This window comes from Sphaerodactylus townsendi, linkage group LG04 (assembly GCF_021028975.2).
Source record: "Sphaerodactylus townsendi isolate TG3544 linkage group LG04, MPM_Stown_v2.3, whole genome shotgun sequence".
Lineage (NCBI taxonomy): Eukaryota > Metazoa > Chordata > Lepidosauria > Squamata > Sphaerodactylidae > Sphaerodactylus > Sphaerodactylus townsendi.
In genome coordinates, this window is record NC_059428.1 from 82,019,620 (window position 1) to 82,038,827 (window position 19,208).

The 19,208-nt window shown below is 40.6% G+C and overlaps 1 protein-coding gene across 1 annotated transcript in view; it reads right to left on the reverse strand.

Moving 5' to 3' along the window:
* PHEX (phosphate regulating endopeptidase homolog X-linked) overlaps nt 1-11,411 on the reverse strand; it is a 125,212-nt gene extending 113,801 nt beyond the window's left edge. Inside the window, exons 1-3 of the mRNA XM_048494927.1 lie at nt 10,663-11,411; nt 6,374-6,442; nt 4,420-4,581 (exon numbers count right to left, since the gene is read on the reverse strand). Coding sequence (XP_048350884.1) covers nt 4,420-4,581; nt 6,374-6,442; nt 10,663-10,786 — 355 coding nt within the window. The 5' untranslated portion in view covers nt 10,787-11,411. The remainder of the gene's footprint in view (nt 1-4,419; nt 4,582-6,373; nt 6,443-10,662) is intronic.
* Between the last annotated feature and the right edge of the window lie 7,797 nt (nt 11,412-19,208).

Sequence of the window (19,208 nt, forward strand, 5' to 3'; positions counted from 1 at the left end):
TGCTTAACCAGGCTTCATATGTACCTATCATAGCACATTCAATCTGGCTATCAATATACTAATAGCCCAATTGTCAAATCTGAGGATACCAGATCTGAGGATCTGATGGCTGGAGATGTGAACAGGCAAGACAGATCTTTCTACAAATCTGAAAAGGGTGCAAGTTTGCAGAAAAATATGAAATCTAAAAAAAAGCTGCAGCGTTTAAAAGCCCTTTAAATGATATAAGGAGTGCCTGTAGCTTTAAGCAACAAATTATCTCAATGACCTTTGCTAAACAGCTACAGATTCCAGTCTTGGTTCTGTACTAAAAGGCAGAGGGAGTGGGGAGGGCCCATTCGAGGCCAATGTTAGTCTTTGAGGGATGCATCTACCCCACTTTGCTCCCAAACTGTCCTGGCAAGCCACCCCATGCCAATCTGGCCGGACGAGCCTGCTGCGGGCTTGCTAGCTGAGGCAGCCACCTCCTCCAGTGTTGATTTGGGCTGGCAAGGCTGCTGCAGGCTTGCCAACTGAGGAAGCCACCCCCTCCCCCAGCCCCAACCATCTCACTCCTAATGCAGATTCACTAGCTGAGGCAGCCCCCACCCCAGTACTCACCCCCTCCCCAGCCAGCTATGGTAGCCACATCCCCAGTGCCAATCTGGGCTGGTGAATCTAATGCAGGCTCACCAGCTAAGGAGCCACCCCCACCCACCCCAATGCTAATCTGGATTTATGAAGCTGCTGCAGGCTCTCCAGCTGAGGCAACCACATTTTCCCAGTGATATTTGGGGCTCACAAGTGCACTGTGGGCTTGACAGCCAAGGTGGTCACACATACTCACAAACACCAATGCTGAGCTGGGCTGGCAAGTCCACTGCAGGCTCAACAGTCAAGGCAGCCAACCCTCACCTTGGGGCCAACCAAGTCACAGTAACGAATTAATTTGACACCTTGACTTAGGGCTTTAAGGATAAGTAAGTAAAGGTAAATACCATTTAGGACTTTAAAGTTCAAAGTTACCTTTAGCACCAATTTTCACATTACCAAAACACTACTTTCCTTCTTCACATTCCATACCACCAATGACAGGTAAAACTGATGGGGGTAAGATTGCCAACCTCCAGGCAGTAGCTGGGGATTTTTTTGTATTATAACAGATCTCCATGTGACAGAGATCAGTTCACCTCGAGAAAATGGCTGCTTTGGAAGGTAGACCATACGGTTTTATACCCATCCCTCCCTGAGCCTTGCATTCCTCAAGCTCCCCCCCCAAAATCTCTAGGTATTTCCTAGCCTGAAACAGGCAATCCTAGATGTGGGAGGTGGATTTCACGTTAGCTAAATTTGTGCGCCCCTTTGGTATGGAAATACTTTATGTGGCATACAAAAAACCCAACAGTAGACCCATTCACACTGAAAGCAATAAATATTAATAACTCATAAAAACTGCAGTGTTTCATGATTTGTGTAGAATCTATCAAATTAAAAGGCATAATTAAGACCGATCATAATACTTCTTACATTAAATGTGCTTTATCTGTTTCCAAGTAATATGGCTACTTAGGCCTGCATGATGTTGGGGCAACTGCTACAATGGCCCTACTCCTGAGGAAAACCAATCTGGCATGAACATGTGATGGCATTCAGGCCAAAACATCAGTGGTAGCTCCTAAGAACTTTGATTGTATGTATAGATATTTCCAAACCCATGCCACACTTTGCTGGGAACTGAAAGGGCTTCTATAGGCAGTACCTACCTCATGCATAGTTGTAATCTAGTCAAGTGGTTAAAGCATAACATTATGGAAAGAGATCCGGAAAAGGTACAGGTGACATCACATGGTGAGCATAAAATAAGAGCTCCTCTAGGGTATACTAAAAGGATTTTTAAATGCTTAAAAAAATCTTGGCATAAGCCATATCACTTCTGTATTTTAATGCAGTGCCAGAAAAAAAGTATGGACTATACCCATCTCTCTTATCATCCTCTTTGTAAATGTATGCGGTATTTAAACAGTACAGTTGTATGTGAAAAAAATGAAGGAACAATTAGTGCTTAAAATATAGGCGGCACTGCCAGATGCTAAAGATTTCAGTGCTTACCTGCAGATAAAAGAATGGGTAAATCTACTGGTAAAGTTTCCACCAGGATATGATCACAACATCTGGAAATAATCATGGCAATCTTTGATTTTGCATTGCTAAACTTTACTTCATATGTTTTATTCACTAAAAAGTATAAACAACTTTAAAAAATGGCTTCATGACCAAATTATGTTGTCCTTTACAATTATTTTTTTTTAATTGAAGAGATATTTCACAATAAGGCTTACAAGCTCCTTGGAATAGAACCAACAGTTTAAAACATCGTACATCTGTTGTGAACAAAGTTCATTAAAAGTAAAAATTTCCCAATCATCTGGTCATAATTATGTCCTCCAACTCTAGATTGGAAAATTCCTAGAGATTTGTAGGTGGAGCCTGGGAAGGGTGAGGTTTGGGGAAGGGTGGGATTTCCACAAGGTATAATGGCATACAGTCCACCCTCCAATTCAGCCACTTTCTCCAGAGAACTGATTTCTGTTGTCTAGAGATCAGTAGCCATTACAGGAGATCTCAAGAACTGATATGAGGGTGGAGTGCTGTAGCCACATAACCAGCCATCACAATGTTTCTTGCAGAGGTGTACGGCGCCCAGAGACAACCCCTTCTCTGGGTGCCCCCTCGTGCCCCCCCCCCATTCTTGGGGATGCATGGAGGCCAGAGGGCCTGGGGAGGGTGAAAGCCAACCTGCACGGAGGCCAAGGGGGCAGGGCTCAGTGGCGGTGGGTGGCTCAGGTGGGCGCTGCAGGCATCCGCCAAGCCCAGCCACTGCCTCCCTGCTGGCCAGCTTTTGCCCTCCCCAGGCCCTGCTGACCTGCAGGGAGGCGGGGGCAGAGCTTGGTAGTGTGCAGATGGGGTTCATGCCTTTTGGTTATGTGGGGAGGTGCTTGGCGCCCCCCTATGAACAAAAGGTGTGCTCCCAGGGACATGGGTGACACCTCTGGTTACCTGGCTTTAACTATAATGCCCCTGAGCCTTGTGCTGCTCTTCCTGTCACTGCTGTGGCTCCAGGCATTGCCACTGAGGCTCAGTACTGCTGTCACTGCAGCTGCACCCACCATTACCAACACAGCCCCTAGGTCCAGCACTGCTCTCTCCATTGCCACCTTGGCTCCTGGTATCACTTCTGTCACCCATGCTCCAGTTTTCCTCTGAGCCAGGGGCCCCACTGTAACCAGAAAAAGAATTGGCCTCGTTGTAGACACAAAAGGAGGCCAATCCATTCTCTATTGTGTTGGGAGAGCTGTGCATGTGCAAAGCACCAAAGATTGGAGGGGAAGCAAGTATAGCACTTAGGAGGGGTGTGTGGGTACAGCAGCAAGGTTGGGGATGGAGTAAAGGGGGGGAGAGATAAAGAAAAGCTTCTCCCTGTGCACCATGTATAAGATTATAGACCTCTGTGATGTCTCCCATTATTTGATTTTTTTTACACCAAACAGCCCTATGCTTTTCTAGGTGTGGTAACCAGAACTGCATCCAGTGTTCCATGTGTAATCTCACCATAGATGTTTATATGAACAATTTGATCGTGTCACTCTCTGGTCCTTCTGTAATTTAGACTAGCATGGAATTTACATTTTGCACTGCAGTCACCTACTGGGTCAACTTTTTCAGTGAGTCATCCACTCCCATCCCAAAGGTTTCTTTCTTGATCTGTCACTGCCAGCTCAAATCCCATCAGTGTATATATGAAGCAGAGACTCTTTGTCCCATTATGCACCACTTTATACTTATTTACATTAAATCTCATTGGCCATTTTAATGTCCATTCCTCCAGTCTGGAGAGGTAATTTTGGAGCTCTTCATAATACATTTTTCTTTTAACCACCCTAAATAATTTAGTGCCCCCTGCGAACCCCACCCGGAACACCCCTGGAACACCCCTGGAACACTCTGGCCACGCCCCCGCATTGGTGCGCACGTGGTGCATTGTGTGCACCCCCCAATGCCCTTGGTGCTACTCCACTGTAGCACAGGGAACAGGTAGCAGGGAGGCCAGCTCTGTTGGAAATAAGCTTGTTGCCATCAACCACAGGCCTGGCACAATAGCTCTACCTTAGAGGCCCTGCAGACCTGTTACAAGTCCCACAGGACCCTGATCTCCTTTGACAGAGCATTCCACCAGTTCTCTTATTTTGATTTCCCTCAAATTATGTTCCTACCAATGGCAATTCTAGTGGCTGCACCGTTGCATAACAGTCCATCGTATCTTGTCCAAAACAGGAAAATCCAGGCATGAATGATTGCTATAGTATTATCAACTATGTGTGAATGGCAGCCCATTCCCCCTAGTGCTATAGACTCTTGGGGTTTTCAGTAAAAGGTACTTACCTTTTAATTTGAGGTCTACATTGTGCCTCAGCCAAGGATAAATTCCATAACTTGAGGAATCTTCAGGAATGGGATTGTTCTGTATCCATCCTTCACATGCAAACCGGAAAAAGTTATCACAGGGATCCACTGATGTGTTTAACTTGCTCATGATGGATGCAGCTGAAAAGAGTCACATGATTTCATAAAATATCTTCTCATCACAAAACTTTATGTGTGATTATGCAAAAGACATTCAAAGGTCCTCTGAACTCTTGGTGATTAATTGTTCCATCATACTGTCTATAAATCCCTCTCCCTGGCTCCTTCTCAGTTTTTTTCAGATACAATAGTGTTCCTTCCTCTCTCAAGAAAATTGTCTTGATGGCTCCATACGTCCCTGGGCTAATCCAGCTTCTTCCCCTTGCCCCCTCAAGTCCCAAAGCATACTGATCACTTCCACAATCTTGACATCCTTTCATCCAACTACAATGATGAAGAAGAGTTGGATTTATATCCCCCCCTTTCTCTCCTGTAAGGAGACTGTTTTGATACTACTGTCTGTCTTTCTCTCCTTGCTTTCATTAGTGTTGCAGCCAGCTATAAAATATAAACCCATCCTTCACTTTCTTCCATTATCTGCTCTGCATGCGGCTTTGACAAGTCCAACTTCCTGATTGTGGCACACTCACAAGATGGATGTTGTGGGTGCCTAATTTATTGTCTTTTTTGTGTCTGTGAAATGGGGAAGGGTGATATGAAGGGAGATTTATTGTCTTGCATGCCACCCATCACTCACTCCCCTCACTCCCCTTCCCTTGCATGCCACACCTTCCCCTCTCTCCCCTCCCCCTCCCTACACTAGATGGGTGGGCCATGTCCAGATGCTGGGCCCCCTCCCCCTCCCTTGCATGCTACCCTCTCCCTACCTCCCCTTCATTCCCTCACTCCCCTTCACTTGCATGCCACCCCTCCCTCCCCGTCCCTTGCATGCCACCCCTCCCTCCCTCCCCTCCCTCACTCCCCTTACTGGGAGAAAACTGCATCAACTGGAAGTGATGTCATTATTTGCCAGCAACATGGAGATTAGAGTCCATAACTCTTAACCATTATACCACACTGACTCTCTAGAACTTAATCTATTCCTTTATATTTAGTATATTTATATACCTTGCCATTCTTCACACATAGTCAGGATTCCAGGCAGGCAACAGTAATAAGCCAGGGATTCCAGCTTCCAGATGAGGCCTGCAGATCCCCTGGAATTACACCTCATCTCCAGACTATGAAGATTAGTTCTCTTGGACAAAATGGTTGCTTTGGAGAGTGGGCTCTATGGCGTTGTACTCCACTGAGGTCCCTGTCCTCCCTAAGATCCACCCTAAGACCTTCCGGAGTTTCCCAACCTAAATCTGGCAGCCCTGCCCCCTTCCATCCCCCCCATCCCCGGTGGCTGCAGTATGTGGGAAGCGGGGAATCTGGCTACCCTACAATAGACATAATACAAGAATAATCATATATTATATAAGCTTCAGCTCTCATCTGCACCTTTACTCAGCATTGCTCCTTTCCCAGGTTTTCAGTTGATAGGCTTCTTGCCTTCTTCTACAGACCCAGGTCAGCTGCCCAGAAGAGGAGCAACCTGACAAGCTCCTGACAAGTAAGCAGCCTGAGCCCAGGGGCCTGAAACTACCTGCACTTACGTAAGCCTTCTTCCTCTAAGATACACCTCCATCAATCTTATCAGTCATGACTTGGGGTAAAAAATTAACAACATCTCAGGTTTATCATCTCAGGTGCATCTCAGGTTTATCATGAATAGGCTGCATTTTGATGTTCAAAGTAATATACTCTGTTGAGAGTTTTAAGACTTATTGAGGAGAATCAATCATTAGACTACAGGATCACCTGCACTGCATATTTCTTCATACCAATGAACCTTTGGTGAATTGCAGGAAGGAAATACATCACTTACCTGCTTCAATGCATTCAGGTGTCAAGCAAATCTGTTGCTTAGGATGAAATTTTAGAAGGCCTTGGCAAGCTGAAAAAGGAAAAGAAACAAAAAATAGTGTTTGTTCTTTTACACAGCAGGAAAGTAACATCAGCTGGTAAATAACATTGCATTAAATTCCTAGCAAAGTTTCTAGTTGTTGCTGAAGCCTCAAAGTCAACACAAACAGGCATTAGACCGGTTGCTTCATGACCGTTTTGTACTCCTACTAATCTCATTGGCCTGAAAAGTCCATGTTCATCTTTTGCCATGAAAGGCAGGGGACATTGTAACTGGGGGAAGGGAGGGTCTGTGGGAAGGCAGGGAACATTATGTCTGGGATGGAGGGGGTCAAGGAAAGGTACAGAATGTTGTGGCTCAGGGAAGGAGGGGAACTGGGAAAAAGGAAGGAAACATTGTGGCTGGGGGGAAGGCAAGGGGCTGGGGGTAGGGAACTTTATGGCTGAGGGAAAGGGAGGAGGCTAGGGGAGAAGGAAAGGAGAGTGGTCCTGAATCCTCATGATACAGTGTAGAAGCTGTCCTATATTAATTACTCTGGCATTGTAGACAATACATTTGCTTATTGTATGCCTGAGATGTAACTGCCAACTTATGAAACAGCTCTCATAGTGACTTAGGTCTGACTAACTTCTGGAACTGCTGAAAGATCTATTTTTCCAAGTATGTAGTAGCCAAGGATAAACAGGGTTGTTGTTTTTTTTTAAAAAAAGAAAAGTAATGGCAGGCTTTTAACATACACAGTGTCCTTTCTAATGTTTTATTCCTTACAGATTTTTTTTAAAAAATATCGCTGTTCAACTTCTGTTTTTAAGAATGAGATACATTAACAAGACAGCAACTGTTTCTTAAAATGAAGAATGGTCTTCAGAGGCTGTAGTTTTCAGCAGATGTGTGTTGTAAGGGCATATACACCTTTCCAAATGCATATTTAAAAAGGTAAGTGAATATCTGACATTCCACAAGGAGGGTAAATCTTAGCAGGAAAATGGGAAGTAGTACACACTTTGCTATATAGGTGTGCATGTAGTTAAATAATTCCATAGGGACAACTGTGTTAGTATGCAGCAGCAAAAGAATACATACAGTTCAGTAGCACCTTTAATACTAACACATTTCATTTCACCTTGAATTTTCATGAATGAGAGAGCTTACTAAGTCAAATGCTTAGATGGATGCACTTGAAGCCTTGGTTAAATACTTATTAGGATTGTGAGGAATTAATAAAATCCAAACCAAAAGAGAAACCCATTCACAGTGACTAGGTGAAACACTTCCAAGCGATAACAGTGAAGCAGGATTAACATTTTATCTAATGTAGGGTATGAGATTGTAGAACAAATGAAAAGTAAGGGGGGAAGAGGAAGAGAAGTTCACTATCTTGTTTCATTTTGCATTAGATTTGGTGTTTATTCTGTTTCACTGTTGTTGCTTGGAAGTTTCTCACTAACACCTACCAGTACATGGATTTCTTTTTTTAATTGGATCATTTTTATACAGCCTCTCTTTTTGTTATACTCTCTTTGTTACACTCTCCCATCCCATACCCATGGATGTACACTTCTATGCATCTGCAGAAGCAAGTTCTGCCTTATCATACTATAACTGAACAGCGTGTTCCCAACAATGAATCAGAAAAAGCGAGGGCCCATGGCAAGTATAGTCTTCGACCATCTGGGAGAGTGCAGATTTTAGCTACACTTCCCAGCAGCCCATGCTGTAGGAAGCCATAGTCCTCCCTCCACAGTTTTTCTTTCCATGGCAGCAGCAAGCCTTGAAAAAGGGGAGAAGTGCAGGATGAAGCCATACTTCCCTCCTCTCCCCACAGTGTGCATCTCCATACCAGGATTAGGTCCCGGTGGTGAACTTTAAGAACTTCCCAGCTGTCACCTCTGGGAGATACCTTCAAATTCCCAAACAACAAAGACTATGTCGATGTGGATGCGGATTACCTGACACCATATCCCATGTCCTTTTGGAGTGCCATCTTTATAGCAATCTGCATGTGTCTCTGATTCATCCTACTAAACTCAAAGATCACCTACTCTAGTTTTCAGGTTACTCACTTTTTGTTAAGTGATAGTAGCTTGCTAATTACTTTGGCAGAGGCCAAGTATTTGGAAACTATTTTAAATATCTAAGTTTTAGAGATTTTTAATGACTTCACGTGCATATATTTTGTGATAATCTCTCTTGTGCCAATAAAGGTCAAATGAATGAATGAAAAAAAGAACTTCCTGCCTGGGAACACAGGACAAACTCAGCTGCAGCTGAGCCAGAAGTGGGGGGGAGGGATCTGAGAAATGAGAGTCCACTTGCAAAATTAGGGGAGTCTGTCTGGGAAGAGGTCTGAGAAAGGAGAGCCAGTTTGTAAAGTTTGGGAAGCCTGTCTGGGAGTGGATCTGAGAAAGGAGAGCCCATTTGCAAAGTTAGAAAATTCTGAGAAACAAAGAGTTAGGGAAGCATGTCTGTGGGGGTGGGGGGTGAGAATGGAGAACCTGTTTGCAAAGTTAGGGAAGTCAGCCTGTGGGGGGAGAGGGCATTTGTAAGTAAGGTTTTTTTCCCATTTAATAGGCTAGGTAACCTGTGGTAAATTGCAGAGCCAAGTGGGCAGGAAAGGCAGGAGGGGTTGATGAGTACCATTAACCTACCAACAGTTTTCTAGGACCTGTGATATTTGTTCATACAATGGGCTTTACTGCTAGTGATTAAATGACTCACTGGACTTCTGTGTAATCAAGTCAAGTTTAGTTTGCCATTTTAAAAAAATTAAAGCTTTGTTTTGATTTGTCTTGAAACAAGATTCTGTTCCTCAAGGCTGTGGAATAACCTTAGAAATCTGACACAGTGGCTAGTGGAAACTCAGAAACCAAAAATAGATCTACTCAAAGTGTTACTTACCTACTTCCCCTCTTCTGCTTCTATACCCCTACTGGCTAGCATTAATCTTCAGAACTTTATTTTACCTTTATTGCCTACTCCACTTGTTGTAAATTATAACAAAATGAAAAACTATAAACTCCTGTAAAATCCAACTATGAGCTCACTACTTTTTATGCATAAACCTTCAGCCTTAGAATTAATTTGATATTTTAATATGGAATGCATATAACGGTACCCAGAGTATAATCTATACAGTTTGTTAAAGGTGTTCAAGTATTTGGCAAAAGCACCTGGACTGACAGCTGATTTAGCTTTTGTGAACACACAAGAATGATGTGTGTCCCCCCCCCCGCACCCCCTTAAGGTTAATAAGTTTAGCTTCATCTGTATTTGGCAAAACACCACCAAGTCCTGTTATGTAGACTGGTGTCAGGACTACCTGCATTTCAACTAGATTTTATACCAATGTAATTACCTTGTATTCACCCAAAGAATCCTACAAACTGTGGTCTAGTAAAGATGTTGAGAATCATATATAGTAGTGATTCCAACCCCATTCTCACCATTCACAATTCAGTTCCAAGATAGCTTGTGTACGAGAAATGATATTGACATCATCACAACAATATTTTATTATACTCCTTTTGTTTTTACAAGTGGCCTATTGCCCCATAATGTAAATATATATATTGAAGTACATAATTTGATAAATGGTTACTGGAAATTCCATATTGTATTTCAGCATTATCTATGTATAAAAGCATCCAACTATAAGGGAAGAAACATCTCTTTTTTAGCCATTTAGGTTTTATGATATCTTATATACCCTTTTCATTTAGCAATTGTTTAACTATTAAGAATTGTTTGTATGCCCCTTCCAAACCACCTGTAGAGACTTTTTGTCCGTCACACTTACACTGAAAACCATGTCAACAAAATGGATGCATTACAAATCTATAGTTGTCACAGAGGGGACATTAGAAACTGTTATTCAGAATTTTCATTCTAACAACAACCTTAGGCAGAGTGCTGGATATAAATATTTTAAATAAATAATCAACAAGTTTTAAATAAATAATCAGCACTCTGGTGATATATAGCTATGGCATTCTCCAGAATAAGAACAGATAAATTAATCTTCTCAGAATCCTAAAATAATAGGATGGGAACCACAGGACTCTAACCCATCTAATGTTGTACTTTGCATAGAAGCAGGATCCTCCAACAACAAAATTTCATTAACAATTCCAGTTGAGGAGAAAACAGAATGTGATCAGCGTAGCAAACCTAATATAAGCAGCAATTCCACTGAAGCTTTTGAACAGCCCATAAAAGCTGCATTTATGCTAGCCACAAATCTTGAAACTTACCCAGGAAAAGTGCAATGCCAAGCACAACTGTGCTACTCACAAACACACCAAGGGCTATCCGGACAATTTTGCTGGCTGCTGTTTTGCTGGCTGGCATTGAGCTCCCTGCTGCCTCTCCTTCCATCAGGACAGATTAACAAAACAAAAAACTCTGAAAGAAGTTTGCTTTTTTTTCTGCTTCTGTTTGTTGCTGTTCCGCTACAGAGACATCCCAAGCATGACTACACTTTTCCAATCTCTCTTATTTATTGTAACAAAAGTTGCTGTCAGGACCCATTTCTAAGTCCTTCAGTCTTCTTAAAGTGGGGGTTGGGGAAGCACATCAAATGCCATCTTAAGTTTCACCTCCAACCAGGACTTGGAAAGACAACCAGTGACAATTTAATTTATAGCTCTTGCCGCTTGCGAAGTCTCTATGAGCCTCTGTTAGCCAAACACATTTTATCAGCAATTCAGGGCATAAACATTTCACAATGTTGCCCAAGCAGATGCCTTAGCTATTTCAGCTTCCAGATTTTTTTTAAAAAAAATCCTCTCCAATTAAAAAAAATACTGGAACTTCTAACAAAGTTTTGCAGATGCTAGTTTCACAGGAGTGTTGTCTTGACACCTATTTAAGAAACCTAATTATCTGCTGACCGTAATTCCTTTCTGCCTCAGCTGCACTGTTTGTCTCCATTGAAGAAAGACCTCACCATCATGCACATATCCCTTTTTAAAGCTTGCAAGGACTTCTTGGGATATCTTAGAGCATTTTTATTTTAGGAGATTTGTGTACTATAGTGTAAGCCAAAAATTGGAGTCATGCTTAAGTACAGAGCAAAGCAGTTATTAAGACAACCTACACAAGGGTTTAAAAAAAAACATGGGCAAGTTATATTTTAGTGTCTGTAGTGCTTTTGTAAATCCTAGCTAAATATAGCACTGTGAGGACAGAAGTGAGGACTGAATGTTAGGACTGTGCACTGAATAAAGAATTCTTCTCTTTGAGGACAAACCCCATGGAAAGGACTGCTGAGAGTCCCCAGAGAAAGATGCTTCCTGAACCCCTCTTCACACACCAGATTTGGGGTCCACTGCATTCTTATGAACATACCCAACATTTCTTATTTTTTAAAAAACAATTACAAACCCTTAAAAAAGGAAACTATAACAGTGGCTGCAAGTCTACACACAAGCATCTATTAAAGTTCCCAAATATCTAAAAATATGTCCATTCATAATTGTCATCTATATGCCGTATGTTCAAATATTGATAAGATTGTAAGTCTTCAATCCACTGGGCTATAGGAAGCGGGCATTTATCTCTCCAGAGTTGTAATATAAGTCTTTTAGCAACAGTAGGGGCATGGTCATTTTTGTTGACCATTAATTAGCCTCTAGGAGACAGGAAAATATTAGTACATAAATATTAGTACATAAAATTAGGATACCCTCAAAGGTAAATGAATACAAAATTGATACAAGTAATTACTTCTTCCTCAAAAGATGGAACAACTGGACACACCCAAAGCATATGTTCAAGAGGTGTGTACTGTAAATTGGAATGCCAGCAATTAGACATAACAGTCTTTATTAAAAAGGTGCTATGGAATCCAGTATATCCTGAACACATTTTTTGCTGAATAAGTTGCAGCTAATAGAAACAGGTATAAAGTTGAGGGCCATATCTCATTGGATATGGCATGTTGTGAGAACAGGTATGTGGCTGCTGTTTTCCCGAGGCACTTTAGTTGTCTACCCTGGCTCCCCTCATCTACTACCCCTTTTGGTTGCCCTGTAACACATACATTTTACAAATAAATTTACATTTTAAAAAACTGGATCTGAAAGTAATGGCTTTGTAATAGAGAATGTTTCTGACAGTGCTTAAAATGTACTAAGAACAACCGACGATGCACACAGCACAAATAAGATGTCCTGGGAAGGTCTTTAAAAAAATTCGCCTCCAAATTTTTTGTTTGGACAGCACAGCTTAAAAAAGTGTCAGTACATGGTTGTATTCAGTTTGTCCTGCCGATTTTGGCAATAGTTTCCCTTTTTTTTAATTTTAGAGGAGCAGTCTTCAAAGATACATACACATACATACAAGAAGTGGCTGATTCTCGTATGTGTGTGTCCATGTCTTTGAAAATAGAGCCTCAAAAATCTGAAATGGCTATATATTGCCAGAATTGGCAGACCAAACTGAGTAGAACCATGTACTTTTCAGGCTGAAAAGGTGCCCAGCAGTGGCACCTATAGAGCAAACATCCAGAAGAAACTGCAGGTACAGAGAATCACTGCAGCACCATAAAATTTCAGGCTTGAGCAGCAAAAGAAACTGACCAGAGAGCTTCAATGGTCATGCAAGAAAAATAAGACATTTCCTCAGCTCCTGAGTTCTGCACAGCAGACGGCTTGCATGCAATGTCAGGAAAAAAGTCCACATCTTCAAAAAAGATGGCTCAAGCTGAAATAAGGTATCCTCAGGATGTCTTGGGGGGAAAGCTGCAGAGTTCCTCCCTGAGATACCTTTTTTCCCATCCTGAGGATGACTTATTTGTGCTGTGTAGAATGGACCAGTAATACCTCACTTAAAGCAAATAGTTCAGATAGTGACTCTTATCTAGAGATAGAGGGAGATACCAAGGTTACCTGGAACCCCCCCCCCCCCCTTTAACACTGAGACCTTACATACTAGATATGTGAAGGGGTTGTGCATATTTGCATAATAGGGAGAGTGTTCAATATCACACATATTTTTCATATGTTCCAGGAATACTCCTCAGCATCGAAATTAAATTCTGGAATTTCTATATTCTGCTTGTGTCAACAGCTGGCCCTGCCATGTTCCTCTCCTAGGTTGTCTCACTGAAAAGGATGATTAAAAACAAATTCTAGAATAACTTCTGCCTAATTCACTTGCCATGTTTCATTGGTCAAAGTCCTCACGAACAGCGACTGATCTTGGATTTCACACTACCCTTAATCCCATTGCAAAAATTATTCTTGCCTCATCTTTCTGCTACCCCTATCTGATCTATTTTAGCCTTTTTTGCTTTTCATATTAAATTTATTTCACATGTTCAGTAAATCTGCTATTGAGTTTAAAAAGTGGAAGGTGGGTATAAGGGCAAGGGCATTTTTTTCTCTGCTGGTGAATCATATTACATTGGTAAGGAAGCTTCTGCATTCTGATTATGACTTCATTGTTCTCTGCCATTAAATAATTAGTATTTAGTATAGATCTATCAGATCCTCTGAAGATGCCAGCCACAGATGCAGGCGAAATGTCAGGAGAGAATGCTGCTAGAACACGGCCATACAGCCCGGAAACCACACAGCACCCCAGTGATTCCGGCCGTGAAAGCCTTCGACCATTCTGTCTGGTCTTTGCTTGGGCCAGATGACTTTGAAGAATGCACTCAATTCACCCATACAATTTGCAAATGCCATTTTCTATGAACAGCATCACTAGGGTTCTCTGTATTCTATGATAAATACCTGTATTCTACAATAAAGGGATGATGTTTATGGCATCGAAGGATTGCAACTACATTGGTATTTAAAATCTCTGCACAGGTAGACGTCATGCACTCCTAATTTGTGTCATCTTCATTGCTTCAGGCCCATTGTGCGTAATACAGTTGGCAAATACTCAAGATGAAAGACACTTAAAATAAAATATGCATAGCCTCAGTCTGCAACAGCAATGAGAGTTTCTGACAGGTTCTTTAAGAGGTTTCTTGGAACATGTGTGAATTAACATAAAGAATTCCTGAGTGCAGAAATGGCTAATGTTGCAATCAAAGGGATTCCAACATGATTTAATCCATAGTCCTTCAGGTTCAGTTCTGGCTATACAACCACAGGAGCTATGGTGACTGTACGAGCTGAATTTAAAAATTTTCATATACATTTACTCAATTTCCTGTTCATCTAACCTTAATTTTGCACACTATTATACCACTAACAAGACCGGGTCACCCTTAGTATTTCAAAATCTGTTTACTTAAAATGAACAAAGGTTTGTTTTAAACTGATGCTTATGCAAAATGTATTTGTTTAATCAGAGTAAGGAGTTTAACATAGAAACATTGATTCTTCTCAGCTTCTCTGAATCAGAGAAAAGGACACCCTCCTTCTTGCAAAGCAACCCAAATTTTGTTTGTAGTAGTTTTGTCCTTGTTTTTTTAATAGGAATCTGTTTGTGCTGACAGAAAAACCATTCAGTGGCAATAAGCATCTTACTGTTGTAAAAACTCTGCCAGAATTCTTGACATGACCATTTAATGGATGTTAAAAGGAGAAAAAAGTGTTCTCATTTTAAAGACTGGGCATCAAGTTAAAGCCGTAACGTGATGGTTTGAGCACAAGAAACCTCTGTGGTATGTACCATTTACAGTGGGGTGGCACAGAGTACAACATCTGGCCTGCTTCCCAGGCTGAAAGCATGAGCCAGCAGGGGCTAAGCAAAAATATGGCATGAGGTACGGACAATTCATTGCAAGTCCCACATAGCGCAAAACATAAAACATCGGAATTATTTCACAATTATGATTGGGAAAAGTCTAAAAATGTGCTTGTTTTCAAATAAAATAAAAGTATAAACAGGACAGTTGTCAAGAAATTGTTCATATCCATATTTAACTATTTAACTGTTAATGTTTAACGTTAACTTGCTGGGTCACGCATTTACTACAGGCAGCATCTGAAACTGTGGGCTCTGTTCTTCAGTAAGATATAATCTCTAGCAATCACTCTCCACTAGTTGGTCTCCTGTTTAGATCCAAGTGGAGACCAACCAGCTAGTCAATGGTTGATGGAAAGTTAAACAGAAAGCATTCCAGGATGCAGTTCTATTTTAATTGCTGACATTTGAAAGAGAAGGGCATCATCTGTACTGCCAAAAATGTGCCACACTTTGGGCATTGGAGACAAACTGCGTATTCAGTCTTTGAAACATCTTCCTGTAAAGTACCCTTGTTCTGTAGTAATGATTGATACTTGAGCTCAATCTGCAAGGTTTTGAACCCTGGCAATATCACAGAATGACCACTTCAGTGCTGTAATTTGATCGTCTTTTGTGCAGAAATGTAGAGAATGGCTGGAACAGATTTCTTCCATTTGTTTCCTAAAGCCATAAAGGCACAAGTAGATCCCTCCAATCTGAACGTGCCATGGAGAAACAAACTGAAATTCTGTCTCACAGAAGATTTATTTATTTACGTTACCTGTAGTCCACCTTTCTTACTGGGACTCAAGGCGGACTACACTGTAGAGTCAAATACACTCAACAAGATGAAAAATTCAACTTACAATGAAACAAGATATGGGTTGTAGATCAACCAGAAGTCTAAAAACAGAATTGAATCAAAGCTTAAGTGTTCACAAGAGGTATTAAATGATGCAAAATTACACAATAGGACCCAATCCACAGCAAACTATACAGGCCACAGTCTCCAATAATGTTGGGAAGCTTTTAGTAACAGTACTATCTTACTACATACGTAGAAAAGCCCCCTTGAATAATTCTATTTTGCACAGTTTGAGGAAAGCCAGGAGAATGGGAGCCTTCCTGATCTCCTCAGGAAGGCTATTCCAAGGGGGGGGGGGTGTCATTTGCATGTTGGCACCTGCAGAAACCCTGACTTACATAATTGAAGCTGTTGTGGCAGAGCATATGGGGAGAGAAGTTCTCACAGATATGCGAGTCCAGAACCATGAAGCTTTTTTTGTGATAGCCAGTATTTTAAATTGAACCTGGTAGCAGATGGGAATAGGAGCTCTGAGGCACAGAGTAGTAAGCTGCACTACTGCAGTCAAAGATCAGCTCACGACCTGAGATCAGTCATGATGGAAGTCAGTTTCAAGTGGCTGGTTCAAGGTTGACTCAGCCTTCCATCCTTCTGAAGTCAGTAAAATGAATACCCAGCTTGCTAGGGGTAAACTGTAGATGACAGGAGAAGCCAATGGAAAACTTTAATACCTAAAATTGACTCTCCAGAATTACAGCCTAAAGATTTCAGACCGATCTCGTTAGTCAACGATTATAAAATCTTTACGGCGATAATGGCGAAAAGATTACAAATAATAATGCAGGAATACATCAATCCAGACCAATCAGGCTTTATCCCGGGCAGAAACGGACACAAAAATGTCCGAATGGTATTAAATATCATAGAGAGAATGGGAAAAACACCAAATGAAACCATGTCTGCCGTATTTGTCGATGCCGAAAAGGCCTTCGATAATGTGAACTGGAAATTTATGATAATGGTGTTAAAAAAATGGATATGGGTGACCAATTTATAAATATGATTGAAAGTATATATAAAGAACAACATGCGAGGCTGAAAATAAACGGGAAATTAGCGGAAAGATTTAAGATAGATAAAGGGACAAGACAGGGGTGCCCGATATCACCTCTTTTATTTAACATAGTACTTGAGGTGTTATTAAACAGATTAAGAGCTGACACTGTATATGAAGGTGTAAAAATAAAAAAAGAAAATTATAAATTACAGGCCTTTGCCGACGACCTGGTGATATTTGTTAAGAATCCAGAGACAGAATTGCAGACTGTTATGAACAAAATATATGAATTTGGAAATCTTGCCGGATTTAAAATTAATAACCAAAAAACGAAGATGCTAACATGGAATTTGACCAAAAAACAAGAACAAAATCTATCAGGTCAATTAAATATACAAGTAGCTTCCAAAATTAAATATCTAGGAATCTATCTTGAAAAATCTAATAGAAATCTCTTCCAAAATAATTATACTAAAATTTGGAAAGATATAAAAAGTGACCTCAATAAATGGGAAAAACTAACAATATCCCTATCAGGACGGATAGCTCTTATTAAAATGGTTATTTTGCCAAAGATGTTATATCTTTTTCAAAATATCCCAATAATAATAACAAAAAAAAACATTTGATATATGGAAACAAGATATAAGCAAATTTTTGTGGACTAATAAAAAACCACGGATAAGATACGCAGCATTAATAGAAACAAAAGAAAAAGGAGGTTGGACGTTGCCAGATATGAGGCTTTATCATGACTCATGTGCACTCATGTGGGTACAAGAGTGGGTAAAACTAGAAAATAATAACCTACTCACACTAGAGGGACACGACAATTTAAAAGGGTGGCACGGCTATTTGTGGCCGAGCAATGAAAAACCAACGAAAACCTTCAATGACCACACAATAAGGAAGGCACTTATAACCATCTGGAATAGATATAAATATAAATTATACGAGAAAATCCCGGGGTGGGTGTTGAGGTTAGAAACTTTGCAAAACCACCAATGCAAAGCGGAATATACATGGCCCACGTACAGAGATTTGATTGATTGGGACAACACCCAACCGAGCCTAAAATCAAGAAACGAGATCAAAATAGGGAAAACGGACTGTCATTGGTTCTCCTTTTTCCAATTAAGAGAGGAATTTGAGAGGGACAGCAAAATATGGGGAATAGAAAATAAAAAAATGAGTTTGATAAGATAGTAGAGATTTCAAAAAAGAAAATGATTAGCCGAATCTATCGATTCGTATTGGCATTAGAACTAGAGCAAGAGAACGTGACAGACACAATGATAAAATGGGCACAAGATCTGGGGAAAAATGTTGAATATGACAACTGGGAAAAATCAAGAAAAATACAACACCAATATACGTTAAGTACAGACTTAAAAGAAAATTATTTAAAGGTGTACCATAGATGGTATATGACCCCAGTAATATTGAACAAGATGGATAAAAAACATCCAAAACACTGCTGGAGATGCAAAAAGGAAGTAGGAAGTTATTTTCATATGTGGTGGGCTTGCCCAAAGATCAGGAAGTATTGGGAAAAAACTCACAAAGTAGCACAAAATATACTGGAGCATGATTTTACATTGTTACCAGAGTCCTACTTGTTAGGAATATTTCAAGATAATGTTCCACCAAAAAATATTAATTTATTTCTGTATATCTCTGCGGCGGCAAGGATACAGCTAGCGAAGAGCTGGAAGAACTGTAGAAGCCCAAAATGTAAAGATTGGATCAACTCGCTAAGAGACTATAAAAACATCGATAAAATGTCGGCTCGCTTGAAAGACATCCTTTCGAAGAAGTATAAATCAACATGGGAACCACTTGAAATATTTTGGGAAAAACATAGAACTGTTAAGTCTAGATAAGTATATTGACTCACTGTTAGAAATAAAATGTATATATATAGTTAACGTTAAGATGAAGGATAGATAATAAAGCTCTTATCGAGGGTTGTATTTAGCTGAGTTAAGTTTAATTGTGCGCTCTGAGAGGTAATATGAAATTGTTAAAGAACAATAATAGATATTTTCCTAAAGGCTCAGGGATTGAGCCATAATAGGATAAGACTCATAAAAACTTAAATATGGAATGTGACTATAAGATACCAAGATTTATGTTAATCTGACTAGAGATTAGTAAATAGGAAATATACAATTAAATGACTTATAACAGAGTTAGGCTTAAAGATTTAGGATGTTAACGAGGTGTTCTCGCAGAAGGTTTGCGGAAGC